Below are 22141 nucleotides of genomic sequence, written 5' to 3'. Positions count from 1 at the left end.
AAATATTATATAAAAGGAGAAACTGACTGACATTCAACGCACAGCCTAAACGGCTAACGTACTTGAAATTTGGAAGGGACATAGCTTACGTACCGTAGAGGTGCACTAAGAAAGGAATTCCCGAAATTCCCACGGGAACGGGAATTAGCGGGAAAATCCTTTTAAGCATAATGCACTGTAATACAAACAGAGAATAAAACCCCAGACGGGAACTGGCTTTAATTTATAAATTCAACGTTAAAATGCAGATTTACTTTATGTGTAACTTACGGATTTAGCTTTTAGATTCCTGGATTTCCTATGGAATAAAACCTGTATTCACCGCCTATTCTAACTTCTACCTGGATCAAAAGGTTTACTGGTTTGTAGCCTGTTCAATGTTCAAATAGGAATAAGGAAACTTTCGATTCAACAATAATCCTATTGACAGTAACTTACGTATATTGGACTAAGTATATTAGTTTTCCTGTTGATTCCTTTACATTTTATGATTACTTATACAGGGTGGCATTTTGTAATGCCACCTGGAGGGAAATTACTCTTAATACTGTAGATAGAAAATTTTACTTAAAGAAAACATTCCTTTACTTTTGAAAAGAAAGTGAACTGAATTCAACTCGACGATTCCTTAAGTAGGCCTGTGTAGGGCTCTACCTACTTGAGTATTAGAATGCTGTCAAACAAATAACATTTATTCACTGGCAATATGCGGGATTATGATTAAGTAGATTTAGTAGAGATCGTCCCGGTGCACAAGCCTGGACTTTAGTATATGAATCACTGAGGACGGGTTGCACCATCTTACTTTAACTTTAACAAACGTCAAACGTCGTTGCTCACCCCTTTTGAAAGATATCGAACTCGAGTCGATGTCTCTCCGAAGGGATGCGCGAAGCCACAACAAGGGCTCTCGCGGAAGACCAGTTTCTTGACATACCCTTACGAGCATGTCAGGATAAATGCTGAGCGGGAGCCTATTGACACAGTGGCCCACAATTTAACTATATTCGTTTTGTGCTTACTGTGTTAATAAAGTCTATTTCTTTCTTTCTTCAAAAATCTGTCAAAACTCAAACTCCATACAAAAAGCACCGGTTATTTTGAAAATTATAAATAACTTGAAAAAATAAAATAATAATTAGGCAGTTCGATTTTTTTGAGTTATTTATAATTTTCAAATTAGTTTGAGATGCGACTCTAAACGCTAAAAATTTAATAACTAAGCACCGGTTATTGTTATAGTTGCCATTAAAGTTAATGGTGCAACTCAGCCTCAGTAGGTATCTTGTGGTCACTATTAACATCAAGCTCAACTTTAGCGTCTTAAAAGATACGATTTTACATCAGCGCTAGTATAACAAGAAGAATCATACAAAATAAATAGAAACAGGAAACAGGTAAACCAAATTAATAACATACACTTATTAAGTATAATGATCATTCGGTGATCTTGTGAGTTATTAAATCATAATTATTTATAGTAGGTAGACATAATCATTAATCATGCGTATTCTTTAGAACAAAATTAAATGATACCTATCCTTCAATCTTATGGGATAAGAAGTAAGTATTATGCAGCCGGGTTTTCTAGTTCGGCTACAGTTTGTCTTAACCGATTGTTTATTTTTGTACTTATCTAAGAACTTGTACCTACCTACTTAATTAAATACCTAGGTACATACCACGTCTTCTTTTTAAATACTATGTAAATCATACACCCTGTATGTAGGATTAGTAGTTTGCCTCGGCTTTTTGAGAGCGTATTAATATTATCATTTCATGACAGAAGGTGATGTTACGGCAATTAATTTTAATACACTTTACCTAATTCTTATAGGATTAAGTGGAGTGGTTGGGAGGTACTTAGTTAAATTAAGTTTAATTACTTAGTTAAATTAAGTAGGGGGGGTGGGAGGTACTTACGTAAATTAAGTTTAAAATAAATGTGTAGACTACTGTAACTTAATCTTTGGTTTTAATACAAAAATAATAACAACCTTTACTTAGCTTATTTTAACAAACCAACGTTAAAAATAACAAACGTTTATAAATTTAGATCATAAACTTAAAAAATACACATAATAAGCTAATGTTAGTATTATTTATAGGAACTAATGTAACTTATATTATTAAGGCCAGCCTTTTATTGTTCGTCAGAAGGCTGTTTGACCCAGAATCCCCATGGGGCGTAGCCGTCATGCTTTGTCGGGCCCCTGTAGACTTTTATTTGCACACGCGCCACGTCGTCTGAAATTTTAAAAGTAGGTTTAGACTTAGGTACATAAGTAAAGATGATCAAGTATTCATCATACAGAACTAAGTACTCGCAAAAACAACTAACTCAATATGGCCTATGAAGCTCACAGGCAAAGTTATGCACGTGTGCATTTGCTATTACGAAAATATTAGGCGTTTCGTGCATATCGAACTCGTACTTATCATAACTTATAAACCCGATACCGTGGATAGACAGGATTAAAACCATGAAAATAATCTTCAATTTATAATACATGCTTAATGATGAAATTGGAGCGATAAAATTAAAATCAATTAGTGTGACCACACCCCATAACTAGCTAAGCTTCTTTGGTGACTACTAAGGTAGGTTGGTAAATTCATGATTCATACCTTTCTTATCCGCAGCGGGATCGTGGCTGTCCTCTTCATCGTCAAACTCCTGGGGCCTCGCAGACACGAGCACCACCAACGACATCAGAAGCACAAGCCTCCACATGGTAAACTATAATGAACCAAGAAAAGTATATTTAATTACAGCTTGGTTAGAAATGAATTAATTTAGAAATTCTATATTTTGTCCAAGAGTCAGACTCACTGGTCTGCCAAAATTATTAGTAGAGTATTACGATATTTATTATTGTGGGTCTTTATTATATTTAATTAAAACCTTAAACAAATGTAGATAACGGATAGGAATGTAATAAATAAAACAGATGTAATATTTTCAAATATTTAATTGGTAGTTTAGATACATTGCCCTACAAAAACTTAATTAGCCAATTTAGATGTACAAATTAATACCATATTTGACTAAAATCAATATCATCACATAAGTATCATCAAAATTAGAAAATTTCAGGTAAAATGAAAATTGTAATAGATGTGATAAACAAGTAGTTGGTTGCATCTAAATTAAAACTCATCAGTCTACATGAACACTTGGATATCTGTCAATATTTTAGGTACCTATTTGGATTTAAAATTCATGCGCTTTATCTCATTTTACAGGAATATAAGCTTAATATTTTTATAGATCTATGCTTCCTTTATGATAATACATATTTCTTGCATAGAAAAATAATGTATAAGTAATGTTTCTTCTGTTTTACTGAACTCTTCCTGCTATTGATATTAACTATGTATGTTTATATCATTGATAGTCCCAACTGAAAGAGGACCAATTTATTGAGGGTTTTATGAGTAGACTATTTATTAGTATAATGACCTAATGGTGTTCTATGATTATTCATTCATAATTTACAAGAAATCATATAAATGTTGTACTCGTTTCATTTATCACAATTTACTACAATCAGACGTGTGGTCAGACTCATTTCCGCTGTCTGTGGACACCATCTGTCTGTCTTTTGACCTAGCTTCATCTTCTTCCTCATCCTCACTCAACGAAGAACAGTCTGAGAGTTCAGCATCTATCCATAGCTTTGCCTTCTTCTTGCCTTTTGGTTTTTCTTCGGCCAGTTTACGTTTTAAACCTCCATCACTAGTGCCTGCCGCTTGCCAGCCAGCGTCCACTGCAGCACTGACCCTCTCAGGCAATTCCTGTCGCTCTTTCTCGTATACAGGACTCAAATTAACATCGATCTTCGGTTCAGCTATCAATTTCTCAATCTTTCTTTGCTTTCGCTCCAAAGCTTCCCTTTCACGATCTTCTTGGCCTTCTAACCACTTCCTAAGACGCTTTTCCTCGTTAATATCGCGAAGACGTCGCCCAGATAAGTCTCTGCAAGCTTCACGGTTAGTCGTCTTCTCGATCTGAGCCCCAATAGCGCGCAGCATCGATCCGAAACCACCCTTCCCTCCAACCAATCTCGTGAACACTCTGACCACATTTCCGCAGTCATTCAACTCGTAATCGTCAGCAATTAACTTCCCTTGGAATGTAGCATATAAATCTTCACAAGGGACAGCATATTCTTGAGAAATCTTCTGTTTCAATGACGACACATTGGTGCAATCGAGTTGAGAGACCAGATGGTTCTCAAAATAAACTTGGCAACCCATATTTTAGCAGTTGATTTATTATCTTGTGGTAAGTATTAATTCAGTTGGATGCAAACAAACTTAGAACACTGTATTTTATTTAATTATCTTGAAATTGTGAAATTTATCTCAACAAACAACAAGCAACAACGTCGAGAGCTAATGTCAATGTCAAAATAAACACAAGAGACAAGAGTGAGTCACGAATGAGTGAATGAATGAAAATCAATTTCACAAGGACGTCACTGATGGATGATGTCATACACACAGGACGAAGGATTTCACTTTTGGGATTCTCAACGAGGATTTTTATTAGGTGATTCCGGGATTCAAAATTTTCAAAGTAGTGTAAGCCAATAAAATACAAAAGATATTTATACCTAATAGTTAATACTCACCATGGCGGTAAAACACTTCTTAATCTAGTCAAATCGCTTGAAATACTTAGTGAAACTAAATGTAATTATAGGTTGCTCGATTTTAAATAGATTCTTAGACCCTTCTTTTTTGCATTCAATCATCATAACGCAGATCTCCAATTTCACGGACTAATGAACATTAAATTCACCGGAGAAAGTGAAAGTTTAGTGGTCTCTTGGGACTTTTATTATTTTGTATTGTATGATTGCGTGAAAATTTGCTCTGGTCTGTGACCAAGTAATTTTTACGAGTCTAATTATGAATTATTAACGAAATGAAGAGACAATCATTAACACTGGAAGAAATCTTAACTGGTAACCTGATTTACGTATACATTATTACTTAAAAACCATCAGATATAATCAAGAACATTATTAGCAGGAAATAACCTCCTAAAAACGTGTTTTGTCCCACGAATGAGATACAAAATATATAATCATAAAATAAATGTTTCATAATTTTATGGCCACTCGCTTAGTATATAGTATGGGCAATTTTTTTGTCGTCTCCATCTTGTGATACGATGACATCTCTTTCAAAATAACGTTACTAATAACAGTCATAGACTAATAACGTGTTATTTCTCGTTGACGCGGCTCGTCGTTGATTGCCGCCATTACGCTGTCAAATATGTTCAGTTCAATAACCAATAAAAATTGAGCTTTTTCAAATTTAACAGGAAGTCGATCGTCCAACAGAAAACTAGTGGCATCTGATTTTGTTTTCTCGTCGTATTATGGCTCAAAATATTAATCCTCATTACGCTTCATCGTCTAACCCGTCGAAACAAAACGAGGACACGATAAAGCTTAAAGACAATCATGCAGTCAGCAAAAGGTGAGTAAACAGACAATGCACTTGCATTTTTCTTTTCCTACCACTTTGGGGCAGTTGCTAAAACTCTTACTTTGTCTGCAGACTTCAAAAAGAGCTGATGGAACTTATGCGATGCGCTGACAAAGGTATATCAGCGTTCCCCGAATGCGAGAACCTGTTCAAATGGATCGGGACCATCAACGGTCCCCAGGACACCGTTTACGCGGGACACAAGTACAAATTATCGTTGGAGTTCCCCAATTCGTACCCGTACGCGCCTCCAGTAGTGAAGTTTGTAACCCCGTGCTTCCATCCAAACGTGGACATGTGCGGATTAATATGTTTAGATATTTTAAAGGACAAGTGGACGGCTCTGTATGACGTCCGCACTGTTTTATTGTCAATCCAAAGTCTGCTGGCAGAACCCAACGTCCAGAGCCCCCTGAATCAGCAGGCGTCGTACCTCTGGTCGAACCAGGCCGCCTATAAAAAATACTTAGACGAATTTTACAATAAACACAAAGACTCATAGTTGAATAGTGGTTATTGTCTTATTACATTTTGAATTGCGTTGTATTTTGTGTTGTGAATGTTCCGGTATGTTTGTAATGGGACTGGGAGTGAATGGGCCTTAACTAATTGTACATAGAAATGAATTAAATCATGTCCTTGCATTGTTAAGTTTTGCGTCTATAATCATGTCCATTGTGCCTCATCGGCAGGCACAAGTTGGGTACTATCTAGATCAATCTGAGCATAAAATTTACTGTTTTTAAATTATATCTTATTCTAATAGATAAAATTAAATAATTCAATATCATTGTTAAAACATTTGCTTTCAAAATAGGCATATTTCTATCATCATAATTAAGTAAAGATATAATATTAGCGATATATTTTTGTAGGTAAATATTTGAGAGGTATATAAAATATGCTTTCCGATTACACGTGCAGCCATCGCTCCCTGTCCCAGCGGTTTGAATAGCAAGATGGAGTTTATATATTGAGAGATCACTGACAATTATAATTCTTTAGTGCAATTGATTCCTTGTTTTAATTACATAGTTAATTTCTCTTATTATGATCCTACTTCATTAAGAATTAAACCTCTGCAATAAAATTGTCTCATATCGGCCGTTTGGTGTAGTGGTTCAGAACGTGCTTGTATGCCAAGAGGTCCCGGGTTCGATTCCCGGCCGGGCAGAAATTGAAATGATCAATTTTAAATTCTGTGACGGGTCTGGGTGTTACTATGTATAATATGTATGTATTTAAAAAAAAAAAAGTATATAAGTAGTATATCCGTTAAGCTAGCACCCATAACACAAGCATTAAGTTGCTTAACTTTGGGGCTAGCTGGCGATGTGTGAAATTGTCTAAAGATTTATAGATTTAAAGATTTATATGGCTTCACCCACAGAATAACAAGTTTCAATGTGAATTGTTTTCATTTTCCCACTAGGACCTTAGAAACCATTTTGTTCCGCATTTGTATGGAGCTGTAAATAATAAAACAAGTGCATTTCAATGTACATATTTTTTATTCTCATGATGTCATTAATAATAATAAATTAACAACTTTATTTAAATTATAGCACTTACATAGTACAACAACTTTTAACATTTATTATATTTATATGGAAGTAATATTGAACTTCATGTTTCAATAATAATTAAAAAGAACAGCGAAATAAAGATTAGGAATGGTCAAGCAATAGTGTCCCAACTCACATTTACAACTTTTTGAAAAAGCATATCATTTATTTATTTGAAGTGTTATTTTTTATGGTGAATGAATTTAGATGAGGTAGGGGGATAAAATGTATCAATTAATTAAAACAAGATTAGAACTCATGTTGCAATATCAGACATTGGCACACTCATCACAAAGTAGGTACATTAATTAAATAACTTTCTATTTTGTGTATTTTTGGTCAATGGTGCAATATCATTCCATTTTTGTACTCGCCTGGGAAAAGTGTACCTATGCTTGCATGTTTAATAGGCTGACGATATGCAATATTTAGATAACACCAATTTCATGCAATCAGAATATTTTTTTATATTCATACACTCTATCGACTGTATTTCTTACAATCCAATCCAATATATGCACACGCAAATATAAATTAATTAATACCCTATAACATAACTTATTTTTACAATAAATACACCTAACACAGCAGACTAGATCATGTGCAGTGGTGGCGACATTCGAAGTAATAAAATAATAATACACATCCACAAAAGACCATTCATCCAGTCCAGTCCTAGGCACAATAGACCTAGATTTTTTTGTGGAATGAAAGTATAGTACAAATCTGGTTCCGTCTGTCCGTTTATTTTTTTAAACTTAACCCTTTTTCTGGCGCAGTCGGGTAAAAAGGGCGATCACTTTTGGGCATTTAAGTACACTATATAAACTAAAACAATACCTTTTAAGCACACATATTACTGACTGCTAGCTACGATTTCTTAGGTTCGTATTACAAGACCAAAACTCAACTCAATTTTAGTCATATTAAGATTACAATTTATGTGTTGTAATGAACCTAAATTAATAATATTGAAATTTAACCAATCAAAAAAAAAAAAAAGATACCAACCGAATTGAGAACCTCCTCCTTTTGTTGAAGTCGGTTCAAAAGCCACAATCTATGCTTGAAATTGAATCAAGTATTGATCTTCGTTGTGTAATAATCATTGAGTTCATTTTGATACCTTTCGCATTCGACCAACACACAGTTCACTACATACAACAAAATTTCATCAATTTAATGTCTTTTGTACACTGAAATAAGAATTTTCCAGCACTAACTTAACTTCTACAAATAAATAAGCATAATTTAATACATTCTCTCGACATTTATAAATAACAAATTCATTTAAGACCGATTTCAAAATATTCTATAGGAATGATTTGATTTCAATAATGGTTTAGTAATTTTAGACATTGTGGTAAAGTTGCTAGATACAGGACCTTGTTTACTGTAATGTTCTGTACTTTTACCTGTGTATAAATATTTTCATAAAACACATTATGTACAATCAATAGTAGAGACATAGGTACATAGTGTGTGTTTGACACTTTTTTTTGTTTTAGAAAAAAATATTCAAACTAAATTTTCTTAAAGTTTTCTCACTAAATGTGACAATACTATAAATGACTGTGGACAGCGGCGGGCATTACTTTCAATCGAGGTAGGCAGTAGTGCTTAGAATTTAAAACCATTGATTTCCCTTACCTTAAACCATTTACCACTGCCTAATTGCTTAAACGCACCGCACTCTCTTACCAGTATATTCTTAATTAATTTATTAAGCATGTGCTTTGGTAATCGCTTCCACACATTGATATGAAACACTGTATTAGTTTGAGACACCCGAGAATTCCATGGATGCCTCAGGATTCTCATATCGAGCCCCGAAGAAAGCCATAGGCTTCTAGCAACTCTTACCTTTCACTAATTTGGCTGCAGACAAAGACATAGTCGTTCTGCATGACTACGTAATATAAGGCATCTTTTATCCAGCTCTTTGTCTTACTAGCTCTTAACAATTATCAGTAATATCACCATCACTATAACTGTGACCGCTAGAATTAATATACAGTGCATTTTCCTATTCTTCTTCTGGTATCTCTCAGCTTTCTGCAGCTGTTTGTATCCTTCGTGCACTTGTACTTGGGTTTGTTCGATATTGTAATCTATTCGGTCTAAGACGGTTCCTTGTTCGTGGATCATGTGGCTTAGATCTTTGAAGATGTCGTTAAGGTCTACTATCGACCGGACTATCTGATTGACTTCTTGTTCTCTTTCTGCCGCCATTCTTGTGTTTTCTTCTTCTAGAAGCAGCATTTGTTTTTGCGTTTGTTTCTGGAATGCACCGTTGCTTGGTTCGTCCGTAAAATGTTTTTGTGTGCCCGACGTGCTTGGTAGAGAAAATAGTAAATCTGTTTGGTTATTCGTTAGTCCTGGTAGTAGGTCGTTATCGTTCAGGCTCAGTTCTTCAAAGTCTGGGAGATCGAAGTAGGCGTTCGACCTTTCTTCTCTGGAGGTCAGGGACTTGAGGTAGTTGGACTGAGCGTTGCGGAAGGCCTCGCTGAGGTCACGGAGGGTCGTCACTAGCGCCGTCACGACGTTAGTCGCAAGCATCTGTTCTGTTTTGTTACCTGTAAAAAAATATTTGGGCTTATGATTCGTGATCGTGAATACAACAACAAGACGTAGCGTGGGCAGGCCTCCGATTAGGTGGACCGACGATGTGGTGAAGGTCGCGGGAGGTGCCTGGATGCGAGCGGCGCAAGACCGGTCTTTGTGGAAATCCTTGGGGGAGGCCTTTGTCCAGCAGTGGACGACTTTCGGCTGAAACGAACGAACAACATAGGTACCGTGTGGTAGGCGACTAGAGAAATAAACGAACATCGGGCCTCTCCAACCTAAAGTGGCTAATGTGGGGAATGTAGGCCAAATACTGCATTTGCCTCTGGTAGATTGAAGGGCCGTGTCCCTGTAGTAGAAACTAAATGACATGATAGTCGCTCACCATGCCTGCACTGTGCCTTGATGGCCCCTAAGTGTGTGTGCGCGTGCCCAAAGTGGCGCGCGATCTCTGACGTCAGGCGGCTGATGTGCTGCTGCTCGGTCGCGTCGTCCAGCGCCGGCCGCCGGATCTGGCGCTCGTGGCGGGCTTGCAGCTCAGACAGCTTTGTCTTTAGCCTGGGCGGGAAGTCATAAAAAATATACTATTATAGTCAGTGGCGGCGTAGCATTGCTTGGCACCCGGGGCCATCCTTTGGTGCCCCTAGGATTTTTGGGTTACCGATTCGAAGATGAAAGATGTTAGTACGAATAAGCTATATGATACCAATCATGACCGTCCTTGTCGTGCAGATGCGCCAGTGAGTACCTACTAATCTACGCGATTGTTGTCACCCCCTCATGCATGGCACCCGGGGCGGACCGCCCCCCCACCGTTTTATGATAGTACCTTGAAAATCAATTTTTTGGAGTTGACACAGTTTATCACGTGCGTGTTTTATAATGTCTTCGCAAAATAAAACGCGTAAAATATCGTCGCGTTATAGCGGCTATAGCGCTAATAAAGTTACAGAGCGTTGCTAGCACCGGCGTTGTATTTGTCTTGCTTGATCCACATTCTACCAGCCGGGCTAAGATGCGCGATGCGCGACGTGATAACATCTTATCGCTGATTTTAGACGACATGGACAGTATGAGTACCTATCGCTTTAAACCGATAAAAGGCACGTTAGCATAATATCACGGCGCGCATCCTAGGCCTACAGCTACAGGCAGCACAATTCGGTGCTAAAACGCGACGTCAGGCTAACGCTCTAGCGCGCTAGGTACGTTCTATTTGGAAGCAATAAACTATTGAGTATTTGGCAAAGCTAATAAAATCAAAATCAAAAATATTTATTCAGTTTAGACCACAAGTGGCACTTATGCACTTATAAGGTATTAAGGTACAGTAGGTACATACTGCGTTGAGCGTCACCTGCTTCAGACTACACTACAGGTACCTGGTGATGACGTAGTGCGCCTCCTCCAAAGCATCGGTCCAGGGCGGCGGCGCGCAACCATCGGCTCGAAGCTCGATGCCCGCTTCCATATCGCGGGAGCTCGCTCGCATCAGACGCACGCGCTCCGATTCATTGCCTTGCTGTAGATTATACAAATAGATTCTAAATAAGCAAGTTTACATAATACTTCCATATCACTGAACAGTCGTAGACCCAGGGCAGTCTTTAACCTACTAGGGGCCCTGGGCACTTAAGGATCAAGAGGGGTCCATATCATCTGGAGAAAGGTCTTTTGAGTAGACAGGGGCCCCCTCGGTCGCGGGGCCCTGGGCACTTGCCCAAAGTGCCCAGTGGGAAAGAGGGGCCTGCGTAGGCCACTACCAATTGATCAACATGGAAATCATTGGGGGAGGCCTATGTTCAGCAATGGACATCCTATGGCTGAAATGATGATGATTATGAAAAGTCTATAAAGCTGCACCCCTCTTTTCCATTGGCATTCTGGCATATTCCAGCCACTAAATGGAATAAACCCTGATGGATCCCTTTTTTCTTTTGAAAAAAAGGACCCCCTAGTTTAGTTGGATTTTATTTTTTTGTGTCTGAATTAAACATTTCTTTCTTTCTATTATTATAAAAGCCTAAGGCCCCTGGTGAGATAAAGGCAGCCCTGAATATGTACCTTATATCTAGTCTAAATTATATTATCTTAACTTTAATAATTTCATCATGATTAGGTAATTTGGCCTCCACTGCAAATGCACAACCCATCTACTAGGCAATGGCTGGCAGTGTTTTTAGGTTTCTTCAGTGCAAATTATGTACCATTCCCAGGGTATTTATTCTCCCAAGCCCAGGCATTTTTTATGAGAAAGTATACTAGCTATCAATGGTTCAATTTGGTAACTTATTGCTGATAATACCTAATGTATGTAATCATTATAAAACCCTATTAAAAGCCCCAATGTATATTTCTCTGACTGCTGAAATATATAAAAAGTGGCAACTGAGGCAAGGAAGTCCCAGTGTCATTTAGAAAGTAAATATTTATCTTATGACACAATTACGGATTGATAGCCCAAATTCACCCAATATTACCCGTCTTACAAATGGAAAATGATTAAAATAGCCCGCTATGTACTTGAAAAGCCCTTTGAAGGTCTTTTTAATACAAATTGCATCATAAAATACGTCCAAAACAGTGCAATCGATAAAAGTTCTCCACACCTGCTCGGCAAATATCTGTCTGCTGTGTATTGCATTATTTCGCATTAACACGAAAACCTCAGTGAGGCTTCTCGACACCATGATTTCGCGTTAATTTCCTAATCACGGAAAACTCAGCGAAAATATTTATTTTTCGCGATTTTTTTGGTGTGACGCGATAGCTGTCAACTTTGACACTGTCAATGTCAAATTTAAGGGTTCCCAACCTACAAAACAATTTTCCCCAAGCACATAAGATTGTCAGCCAAATCTCTGAACTTCCTTGAGAAAATCGCTTGTTTGTCAACAACAATTTTGTCTTTGATCATTTTAATTTATTTTATACTAATAAACTCATGGGTACTTAAAATTTTGTGTTATTTTTGTATAATAAGTTTACTGCCATAGTAGTTTTCTTACCCTTTGTGGTCGAGATATTCATAGGATGGCAACATGACAAATGGTGCCAGAAATATGAATTCGGATACACACGCACAATCACAATGTATTTTATAACTTTTCGGCCTTTGGCTTGGTTCAACAACAAAAAGTAGTTTTTATACAAAAAAATACTCCTCAACGTAGTTATTTTGTAGTTTTTTGGAGCCTGAATTATAGAAAGCATGGTTTCAAAGTCATGGATTATTTAAATAAATCCTAATTCAAGTCGTTACGATTTCGAAACGTACGTGAAACGAAGTCAATGTGTCATTAATGTCAAAAAACAGAGAAAGGTTAGTTTTCTGGCTGATTTGTTTATTTTTCAGATTTTATGGTAATACGGGTGGTTTGAAGAATTCTACATCGAGACTGGCTCTCAAAATTCACGAGCGTTTACTCAGACCAGTTTGGGGAAGTAAATATCCTGTAAAATGAGTATGCCGACGTACGACCCCGGTCCAGAACATTTCCAGCAGTTCCCTTCTAATAGGATCATCGTGATCCACCCAGGATCACTCTACGTAAGAATAGGAAGAGCTTCAGACCTTCTTCCAGTCAAACAACTGCATTGTATTGCAAGGAAACGTCGTCCTGGCGGAAAAATATATCGGGACCCGTTCATACCACCAAGCGTCCCAAAAACGAAGGATTTGATTGAAGAGCTTGAAGAATGTCGTCTGCAGATATCCCACACTCTTCAGACATGTGTCCAGTCGAACGGAGCTCGTCGGTACGCGACGCCTCCTCAACAAATAGCCGCTTTTAACCGTAGATCTTTGCCAGAAAGCGTTAACGATGGAGAACCATGGCCTCAAGTTCAGTGTGAAATTGTCATTGGTGATCTAGTCCTAGATATCGACCCAGAACTACCTTACAACATACATTTTCCATATAGAAGAGGGGATTTTAATTTACATTCTGAAGTAGGTGGTTCAGTTTCTTCAGTTTTGAACGATTTGTACACCATATGGAGCTCCATCATTGAGTACAAACTAGGAATACCTTTAATAGAACTGGTAAAATACAGATGTGTGCTGCTAATACCTGATATTTACTCCAGAAGTCATCTAAAATGCCTAATGTCTCTATTATTGAGAGATCTAGGATTTGGCCACTGTTTTCTAGTTCAAGAAAGTGTTGGTGCTACATTTGGTGCTGGCATTGGCTCAGCTTGTGTAGTTGATATTGGTGATCAAAAAACTGCTATATCTTGTGTTGAAGACTGCATATCACACAAGACAACCAGATTACGAATGGACTATGGAGCTGGTGATGTGTGTCAAGCATTGTCCTGGATGTTCCATAAGAGTGCATTTCCCTACAAGGATTGGACAGAAAACATACCAAGAGATGTGATACTAATGAGAAATTTGTATGAGAATTTCTGTCACGTAAACCTAGATGTTTGCGGTCCACAGGAAAAGACATTCTTTGTGGACCATCCTGGAGATGTAGTCAACAAATACACTTTACAAGTTGGAGATGAATGCATAATTTCACCACTATCAATGTTCTACACTGATCTATTGAAAATAACTGGCCCAAAAACTACGAAAATTCAGAATCGTCCTCCTAGTGACCCTGAAGATCCTTTTGATGCAGAGTTTCTGAGAGAAACTGGTAGAAAGCGTGAAACAGCGGACCCAGCTGCCAATGAAAGCCAGCAGTTTGAGGCTGTGAATGAATCTCAGCCATCAGCCAACCCGGATGAGGATATTGTTGTTGATGCTTTGGAAGGTGGTCCTGGAGACGTGGTATCATTAGCACCTGGTCAAGTACTGGCTCTAGACGCTGCTATATTACAGAGCATTGACAGGTGTCCAAGTGAGGAATTGAAACGTAAAATGTACAGCAATATTCTGATAGTCGGTGGAGGTGTGAAGGTAGACGGGTTGTATTTGTGGCTCCAGAATCGGTTGGCTTTACAGATACCTTATGCATATAAGACTGAGCAGCTAGAAATAGTTACGTCACCAAAGGACATTGATCCAGCAAGTACGGTTTGGAAGGGAGCAGCAGTTATGTCTTGTTTGGAGTCCGCCATTGAGTTGTGGATCAACCAGAGTGAATGGAATAAGTTTGGGCTGAGAATTTTACGAGAAAGAGCTCCTTTTATTTGGTGACATTAGGTTTTATTTAATTTTTAGATAGTAATAGTTGGTGTACCCTCCTACCAATGTGGGTGACAGAACCAACCATGACTGTGATGTGACAAGATGGTGTATTATATGGAATGTCACATTGTAATAATGAGTAATGCTTCTCTTGACCTAAATTGTAAAGTATATGATATAAAATTAATAAATAAGAAGACAAAATAAAATTTTACATGTAAACATTGTTTTATTAAAAATATAATTGCATTAAAATGCATTGTAGTATTTTACAGAGATTCAATAAGTACCAACATACATTAGGAATATTTCTACAAAAATATTACATTAAAATAGTTAAAAAAACGAGGCAGTCTTGGTTCTTCATATCACTAGGCATTATTTACACTAGTCATTTAATTATCTACGATTTCATTTTTACTTATCACAAAATCAAATCTCATGCTGATGTAAAAGTATTAGATGTAGTGTACCTATTCTACACATAACATGCACTGGTACAACTATACACAAAATTGAGCATTGGTCAGACAAAACTTACTTACGTATAGTTTACATAATAATTACAGACATAAGTAGGTAACAAATTATTATCTATGATGCACATTTGATAGAAGACAAAGTTGGCATCAAGATATTCATACTAGGTACTTGCTCTTGGCACATTATTTTCTTACCATCTGCACTAATTAATCCTTGAGTCAGGTCAATCACGTCTGTGAAATATGCCATTATAAGTAGCTATTATTATTTATTATTTAACCTCAGCCTGTTCACTTTTAAACGTAACAGCTATATCTGTCTCCCTAACTACTCCTTTTCTCAGTTTGGGGTGGAAGAACGAATAATACAGCACCATGATCACCAGCCCTATCACATATGGGACCACCGTCAACACCAGTAACGGTGTAAAATGACCAGACTGTCTATCTTCGTTTCCAGCGTAGATATACCATATGGCGCCACAGACCACATTTTGGCAGAAGCATATACTATAATAAATTGCGTATCTGTACCTAGTTCTGCCTTCGACCGCCAGTATGTATGTGAAAAGGTATACAGCTCCTAAAGCTAGGGCGAACGCTAGCTCGGCTATTTTGCGTACGCAGAATATAGGGTGTTCGAAGATTTGAATCCACGCTGTCATGATGAGGATGTGTATGACGCAGGCAAGCACCGTCCAGTGTGGGAAGAGGTACGCCATTAGTGATAATGATATCACTCTGCTCACTGGAAAGAGATATTTAATAATTAAATACTTAGTAAAAACTAATATGATGACGTCACAAAGTCATTTCATCATCATCATAGTGTTAATTTTCATTGAATAATAGTCTTATCAGTAGCCAATATTTCAATGTAATAATTTGCATTGACCTCCGTAACTGCCTGATGGTAGGTATTGGGTTCAAATGTTATCACTCAGTCAGTTCTCAGCTATTAATTATTATAGAATGTGTCATTGACAAAGTTTTAGTATGAATCATTTTTGATAAAAAACTGCGGTTGCTATTCGAAGGTCGCCGGGAGCAAGTGTTATTATGATAAGAACATTAGTGAAGATGATTTTATGTGTATGTAATATTCCTATGTATCTTTGCATTGGCAATAGGTCGTTATGTTATTATTACAGTACAAGCGCATATGTTGCGCATAGTAATCAACAGAAAATAACATTTTCACACGTAGTTTAGTAAAATTTGAGATAATTTTGCAACTTAGGTACATCTCAGTCAAGTTAACTGCGCACCTGGCTGCCGTGACGTCACATTGACGCTCTGGCAACGACAGGAGCGAACGCAGAGTGCGAGGGAAAGTTTCATAGCAGCCCGGTGCGCAGATAACTGGACCGGTTTGTACTTGCGCTGCTTTTCAACACTGGCCCATTTATTGTCCCGAAGCAGTGGCAGGGTTAATACTGGGACGTGTAAAAGTGATTTTTAAAAGCCTACTTTTTAGGCAGATATTTGACCACAATCGCACCTGGTGTTAAGTGGGATGCAGTCTAGGATGGTACATAATAATATCTGCCCTGTAAGTGCCTATTCAGTCTTTCTTGCATTGAAAAGGCCCGGATTATAGTCTTCGGGAAAGACAGCAGCAGGCAGCGAATTCCAGTCCCTAGCTGTTCGCATTATAAAAGAGTCATCGAAACGCTTAGTGCGAGCTGGTGGACTGTCGACAATATAGGGATGGAACGCTAACCTTTTTTTTTTTTTTTTTTTTTTCGGGGAAAAAATGCGTTGAATCGCATACCTACCCTGCGGGGACAGGGTAGGTTATGTGGGGCTCACCAAGTCAGAAGGACGAGGCATACCCACTAAAAAGACCCCGGTGCTCCATCACTCGCCATAAGTGGGAGGAAACTGTGGGTTTCCGGACAAAGCCTTCTCTACCACAGCCCCTCCCGGCGATTGCCCGCCTACACGGCGGGCCCTACAAGCCCCCCAGGACGGGGGGCGACAGGAGCAACTGGAAGCACACAGCTGTTCCCGTCCGACGGTGGTGGTGACCTGTGCAATGCAGGCGGGGGCGCCCCCACGCCCCCGGCCCGCTGGCAATCACCGAGGAGAGGAAACTGGAGGCGATCATATTGTCGCCTCCTCTGACCCCTCCGCCGTCGCCGGAGTGGAACGCTAACCTGCGTCAAGTTCCCCGGTGATGGCAGGGGGCTGGTGGGAATGAGGGCTATCGTTTTTATACTTAACAGTTGGCACCCCTGATGATTGACAGGACCTTACTCTACAGTGGCGCCATCTTGATGAGTGCAAATGCGATAGTCCTCCTACCACTTTAGCGCTCACCAGTTGGTGCCACTGTCTTCGCTACTAGCAAGTGACAGGACCTTACTCTACAGTGGCGCTAACTGGTATTAAAGGCCGGTCGATCTATTCTCATAAATAAAACACTGGATACTCATCTTTCACATTATATTGCCTTATTTTAATTACAATTCATCACTTAGCACAAAAGCGCGCGGAGTTGTCTCCGCGCGTCCCTCTATTCTGACGTTTGATTCTCGTGTGACATTGACAATACGTCAATGTCACTATGACAGCAGCTCATTGGCTATAACGATACCGCTATTTTAACGTTTTATATTTTTCACAATTAACACTGGTGAGCGCTAAAACGATAGCCCTCATTAGCTCGTGTAAAACTTGCAAAAATAAATGAGTTTAACTTACTGGACAGCAGATAGTGCCAGGCGGTCTGCATGGCGGATCCCAGCCAGCTCATGTTAAGTTTGTCTTCTTGCGCGAACCGCAGCGCGCGCTGGTACGCCGCCAGGCACCAGCCCATGCTGGCTAAAGACGATGTTATCGACAGGATCTGGTGCACTGGAAGAGAAAGAATTGTATGGGCACTGGTATTCTGCGGAGTCCATTTAGAAGGCATCACTTTAAAAAAAATAGTTATGACAGTAATGCTGGAAGTTCTTTGGGAATAAGGGACTTGGTCTTAACAGGCGTTAGCGAAGGTTATGTTTCGGGTGCAGTATAAAGTTAATGTGATCCAATCTACTTTAGGAACTAACGTTCTTCATTCATTCGTATGCAGACCGTGGATATAATGCGCAAGCTACGTCGTCACAACCTGGGTAAATACAAGTGACAAAACAGTCACAGTACTACTACTCACAGTGGCAATAGCTGTAAGAGCTAGCGCGCACTCAGCGCACTATTGCGATAGATGTCCAGATTAGTCTTTTGGTAGCAGTCTGCAAAGCCCTGCTGGTCTATAATCCTCACCAGTGAACTGATAGTCTCCACGCAGCAGCAGGCTGACTTGCAGCACCAGCTGCGGCGCCGCCTCTAAGAAGCACTCGAAGATCCGCAGCAGTGCAGCATCGCTGTCTTCCTTCAGCATCAGGGCGTAGTACTGCCGCTGGGACGTGGGGTCCTGTTTGCGCTCGGCGCGACGACACTTTAAGGCGTAGCTGTTGATAAAGTAGGAGTTTGAGGTCTGTATGATTCATCATCATCATCATCATCATTTCAGCCATAGGACATCCACTGCTGAACATAGGCCTCCCCCAATGCTTTCCATGTTGATCGATTGGTAGCGGCCTGCGTCCAGCGCTTCCCTGCTACCTTTACGATGTCGTCTGTATGATTAGCTGTAGCAAATATACGGCTTCTTCTTCTTTTTATGGTGTCGACAACAAACCTACACAGTGTCAGACCAAAACTCCGCTACAAGAGTGGCGTTGTCAGCATCATTCATTAATTTTATACTGCTACTTTTGAGTGATTTTAAACTATGCCCAAACCAAGTTTGCAGTTTTGCGATCACTTGTTGAAGTGAAGTACCTCGGGCAAAATAAATGGTGTGCAGCGATTTCTGAATTAAGGACGTCGTACATTTATCAACCCGGAAAGGGATCGTAACCGTATCAACTCGAGGCGGTCAGTATTCTTTGTATGAAACTCCATATTATACCGCACCGTAACGTAAACTTCACGACTCGCGATTGACAGCGCGCGAAAGGCGATGACAGCTCACGAAAGGCGATACCGTGTTGATCCCTTTCCGAGTTGATAAGTCTGCTATGAGCTTGTAAATGGTCACGAGTATTACTTTGTTAGGGACTGGCATTATTTTCCTTTGGGAAAATAAGAAAATACCGCGACATATTTCAAGTGGTCTCTCTTCAGTACTTTAAACTTTTTCGTCTCTACTTTGAAGACGCCTTATGCTTCTATCTACCACACAACGCGTGCAGATCGCCATCGCCGGCGCGATCAAAGGCCAATGTCATGGGTCGCGCGACCTGTGATTGGCCTTTGCTCGCGCCGGCGGATGGCTATTTGCACGCGTTGGTGTGGTTGAAGCTTTAAGTCTTTTATCAGCAATGTTGTAAAGCACATAGCCAATGCAGAACGTTTCGCACTGAACCCAACAAACAGTATTTCCCGGTGATAAAGCTGGCGCCGCGCATATTTAATAAACACATAATAACCATTAATTAATTTGAAGTAGGTAACATTATGTTGCGATAATGCGGCGACATTTTGAGTTAAAAATAGATCTTTTACATAATTTTCCTGTGGTTAAATTGTAGCTTCTAGATAAAATGTGTTCTTTCACAAAATAACACCCCAATTTTATTTATTTATACTTTCGCACATAAAACTGTACAGTGGCGGTCTTAATGCCACGTGGCATTCTCTGCCAGTCAACCACAGGTAAGATTTACTTACTGGCAAGAACATATGGATGAATTGAGAAACTTCTTATTTTTTGAAGTCAGTTAAATAGCAGAATGCCATTGCATCTTTTTACTCACATGAAAGCATCTGCAAATCTCAGGATGGGAGCCATTTGGAGCACCAGCACCACTATCCGCAGCCAGCGACGTTTCGAGAACTCATTAGAGAGCGAGTTCTGTTGTTTGTCTTGGGAATACCTGAAATAACAGATCTTCAAATTAAATCTAATCAAAAATATTTACTCAATTTTGACCAGTATTTTGGCACTTATGAACGCCTAAAATAAAAATAAGAAAACAAAGGTAGCCCTTAGGGGGCTTTACATGTCTCCTTATCTTTTGGACCCTATCAGAACTTCGAGACAAATTGTCATACAGCAGGCAATTTTCTGATCTGATTATTTTATGAATTATAAATTAATAGTTTATTGTGTCCTTATGACTCAAAAGAAGTGCCCAAAGTCATAATTTAGAAAATAAAAATCAAATAGCTATCATTTTTATTGAACAAATAGATAAAGGCATAAATTATTTATTATCAGGAGAGACAACAAAGAATCTATTATTATAAGATATAGATAAAAATGATAAACTTCTAAGAACCTTGAGAAAAAGGAACTTTTTATTGGGTGATAAAATAATGAAGGATTTTTTGATTTTATTAAAATTTTAAAAGAATACAGATTACCATAGGTCTGTAATAGACTTGAAAATTAGAGACTGATGTAATTTTGAGACCCAAAGTTAAAGTTAGTATGGCATTCATTGAGTAAATAAATCGACTGGGAAAAATTATTAATTAATATCAAATCAAATCATTTATTTCGCTTGAAAGTGGTACATGTAAGTGATGGTAAAGTAGATTAGAGTAGGTAGTATCACACATATCTGAAAACACTGCACTTCATCTACACTAACTTGATGTCATTATGTAAATTAGGTGCTTTATTTAAGTTGTTAAGTAACAATCAAGAAGCGGTTCACAAAATTTTTATTTACACAAGTTTGGATTTGAATGCAGGTCCCATCACACTCAAGGCCATTCATAAAACTGATAATAAACTTCATTAACAAAGGTGCTCATAAAATGAATCAAGAGCTCGCGAGAAAAACAAACCAAAACAATAGATTACTTACATCCGTATTGATACTAATGTATTAACAAATGCGGGCAAAAGGATGAAGACTAGCGTCCACCCGAAGATCACCATCTGCCGGGCCACGGCATACCTCACAGCTACGTTTATATCGAAGCCCAGATCCACGAAATGACCAACTATAGCCACACAATACATGAACAGATCCAAGTTGGTTATTGAGATCTTCTCCGGCATGCGATCCGGCTCATCGTAAGTTAATTCACTTTGTAGAAGGTCTCGAACAGCTTTAGGCATTTTGAAATTATTTTAGTTATCATAAAATCGCAAAAAACATGATACAAGGAACGCGCGCGTTTGTTGTTTCCATAGAGAAAAGTAATACATAGGAAATAGAGAACCCTCTCTGTCAAATTTTTGAACCTACTAATTGACAGCCTGGTGTTAAATTCCCTGTACTTAACCTACGTACGTAACGCTCACAAACATACACAGTCCACGCACACATACATACATAAAGTCCACGCACACATACACACAGTTCACGCACACATAGGCCCTCATAACCTTCAAAGAATTATTGTTTTTATGATGTACAATGTAGAATTTTTTCAAATCCATTATTTTGAAAATATTTATCTTTATGGTGTACGTATTGTATTATTTTCAAAACAATGGATTTGGAAAAATTCTACATTGCACATGGAAATGCAAATAAGTAAACAAAAACTTTTGAATTTAATAATTTAACTTTATTTATGAACACACATAATATTATACACCAAAAGCATCTTTTCGCAAAGTTTTCAACAACACTAAAAAAGCATTTGCACACTGAGAAAACTCAGATCACTTGTGAACATAACAGAAAGTTTCTTCGCGATTCACGAAGGAACGAACAAAACTCCGATGAACCAGAACAGCAGCAGGTACGAAGGAATGAACTTGAATTTGACTCGACGACTCTTCAATACTTTAATAGGGCCACAGAACACTTAAATGATGGCTAAGAAAACAAGAATGCATTTAACATAACAAAAACAACACCGGCCAT

The 22141-nt window shown here is 38.6% G+C and overlaps 6 protein-coding genes and 1 long non-coding RNA gene across 7 annotated transcripts in view; 2 read left to right on the top strand and 5 right to left on the bottom strand.

The window, feature by feature from the left end:
* Window positions 1–395, bottom strand: part of LOC135082629 (beta-1,3-galactosyltransferase 1-like) — a 307135-nt gene extending 306740 nt beyond the window's left edge. Inside the window, exon 1 of the mRNA XM_063977415.1 lies at window positions 271–395. The gene's annotated coding sequence lies outside the window, so the exon portion shown is untranslated. The remainder of the gene's footprint in view (window positions 1–270) is intronic.
* Window positions 396–1956: 1561 nt separating this feature from the next.
* Window positions 1957–4889, bottom strand: LOC135082793 (uncharacterized). Its single transcript, XR_010259482.1, has 3 exons — window positions 4638–4889; window positions 2629–2740; window positions 1957–2247 (listed from the first exon to the last, which is right to left on the bottom strand). It is a non-coding gene; the product is annotated as an uncharacterized LOC135082793 (long non-coding RNA).
* Window positions 2958–4428, bottom strand: LOC135082792 (splicing regulator SDE2). Its single transcript, XM_063977554.1, has one exon. The coding sequence runs from the start codon at window positions 4258–4260 to the stop codon at window positions 3535–3537; it is 726 nt and encodes a 241-aa protein (XP_063833624.1). The 5' UTR covers window positions 4261–4428; the 3' UTR covers window positions 2958–3534.
* A 372-nt stretch (window positions 4890–5261) lies between the features above and the next one.
* LOC135082595 (ubiquitin-conjugating enzyme E2 C) lies at window positions 5262–6519 on the top strand. The gene is made up of 2 exons (XM_063977375.1): window positions 5262–5496; window positions 5578–6519. The coding sequence occupies exons 1-2, from the start codon at window positions 5396–5398 to the stop codon at window positions 6005–6007; spliced, it is 531 nt and encodes a 176-aa protein (XP_063833445.1). The 5' UTR covers window positions 5262–5395; the 3' UTR covers window positions 6008–6519.
* Window positions 6520–6997: 478 nt separating this feature from the next.
* Window positions 6998–12406, bottom strand: LOC135082594 (syntaxin-16). Its single transcript, XM_063977374.1, has 4 exons — window positions 12245–12406; window positions 11018–11157; window positions 10021–10193; window positions 6998–9646 (listed from the first exon to the last, which is right to left on the bottom strand). Exons 1-4 carry the CDS (start codon window positions 12323–12325, stop codon window positions 9021–9023), a joined length of 1020 nt encoding a protein of 339 aa, XP_063833444.1. The 5' UTR covers window positions 12326–12406; the 3' UTR covers window positions 6998–9020.
* A 536-nt stretch (window positions 12407–12942) lies between these two features.
* On the top strand, window positions 12943–15000 carry LOC135082592 (actin-related protein 8). The gene has a single exon (XM_063977371.1). It carries the CDS (start codon window positions 13096–13098, stop codon window positions 14785–14787), a length of 1692 nt encoding a protein of 563 aa, XP_063833441.1. The 5' UTR covers window positions 12943–13095; the 3' UTR covers window positions 14788–15000.
* Window positions 14983–21449, bottom strand: LOC135082593 (XK-related protein 6). Its single transcript, XM_063977373.1, has 5 exons — window positions 21128–21449; window positions 20069–20188; window positions 18531–18718; window positions 17967–18119; window positions 14983–16008 (listed from the first exon to the last, which is right to left on the bottom strand). The coding sequence occupies exons 1-5, from the start codon at window positions 21382–21384 to the stop codon at window positions 15533–15535; spliced, it is 1194 nt and encodes a 397-aa protein (XP_063833443.1). The 5' UTR covers window positions 21385–21449; the 3' UTR covers window positions 14983–15532.
* Between the last annotated feature and the right edge of the window lie 692 nt (window positions 21450–22141).

This window comes from Ostrinia nubilalis, chromosome 22, assembly GCF_963855985.1.
Source record: "Ostrinia nubilalis chromosome 22, ilOstNubi1.1, whole genome shotgun sequence".
Taxonomy (NCBI): Eukaryota; Metazoa; Arthropoda; class Insecta; order Lepidoptera; family Crambidae; genus Ostrinia; species Ostrinia nubilalis.
The sequence above is the reverse complement of the archived record's forward strand: the minus strand, read 5'-3'. Positions and strand labels throughout refer to the sequence as shown.

What these genes read in the sequence shown, in the direction of transcription:
- LOC135082595 (XM_063977375.1), top strand. Translation starts at nt 5,396, where the DNA reads ATGGCTCAAAATATTAATCCTCATTACGCTTCATCGTCTAACCCGTCG. An exon ending in AATCATGCAGTCAGCAAAAG is followed by an intron (nt 5,497 to 5,577) that starts GTGAGTAAACAG and finishes CTTTGTCTGCAG; the next exon opens with ACTTCAAAAAGAGCTGATGG.
- LOC135082593 (XM_063977373.1), bottom strand. Translation starts at nt 21,384, where the DNA reads ATGCCTAAAGCTGTTCGAGACCTTCTACAAAGTGAATTAACTTACGAT. An exon ending in AGATTTGCAGATGCTTTCAT is followed by an intron (nt 18,719 to 20,068) that starts GTGAGTAAAAAG and finishes CTTTATCAACAG; the next exon opens with CTACGCCTTAAAGTGTCGTC. An exon ending in CTGGCACTATCTGCTGTCCA is followed by an intron (nt 16,009 to 17,966) that starts GTAAGTTAAACT and finishes ATCTCTTTCCAG; the next exon opens with TGAGCAGAGTGATATCATTA.
- LOC135082592 (XM_063977371.1), top strand. Translation starts at nt 13,096, where the DNA reads ATGAGTATGCCGACGTACGACCCCGGTCCAGAACATTTCCAGCAGTTC.
- LOC135082792 (XM_063977554.1), bottom strand. Translation starts at nt 4,260, where the DNA reads ATGGGTTGCCAAGTTTATTTTGAGAACCATCTGGTCTCTCAACTCGAT.
- LOC135082594 (XM_063977374.1), bottom strand. Translation starts at nt 12,325, where the DNA reads ATGGTGTCGAGAAGCCTCACTGAGGTTTTCGTGTTAATGCGAAATAAT. An exon ending in GACAGATATTTGCCGAGCAG is followed by an intron (nt 11,158 to 12,244) that starts GTGTGGAGAACT and finishes TATAATCTACAG; the next exon opens with CAAGGCAATGAATCGGAGCG. An exon ending in GCGCACTACGTCATCACCAG is followed by an intron (nt 10,194 to 11,017) that starts GTACCTGTAGTG and finishes CTTCCCGCCCAG; the next exon opens with GCTAAAGACAAAGCTGTCTG.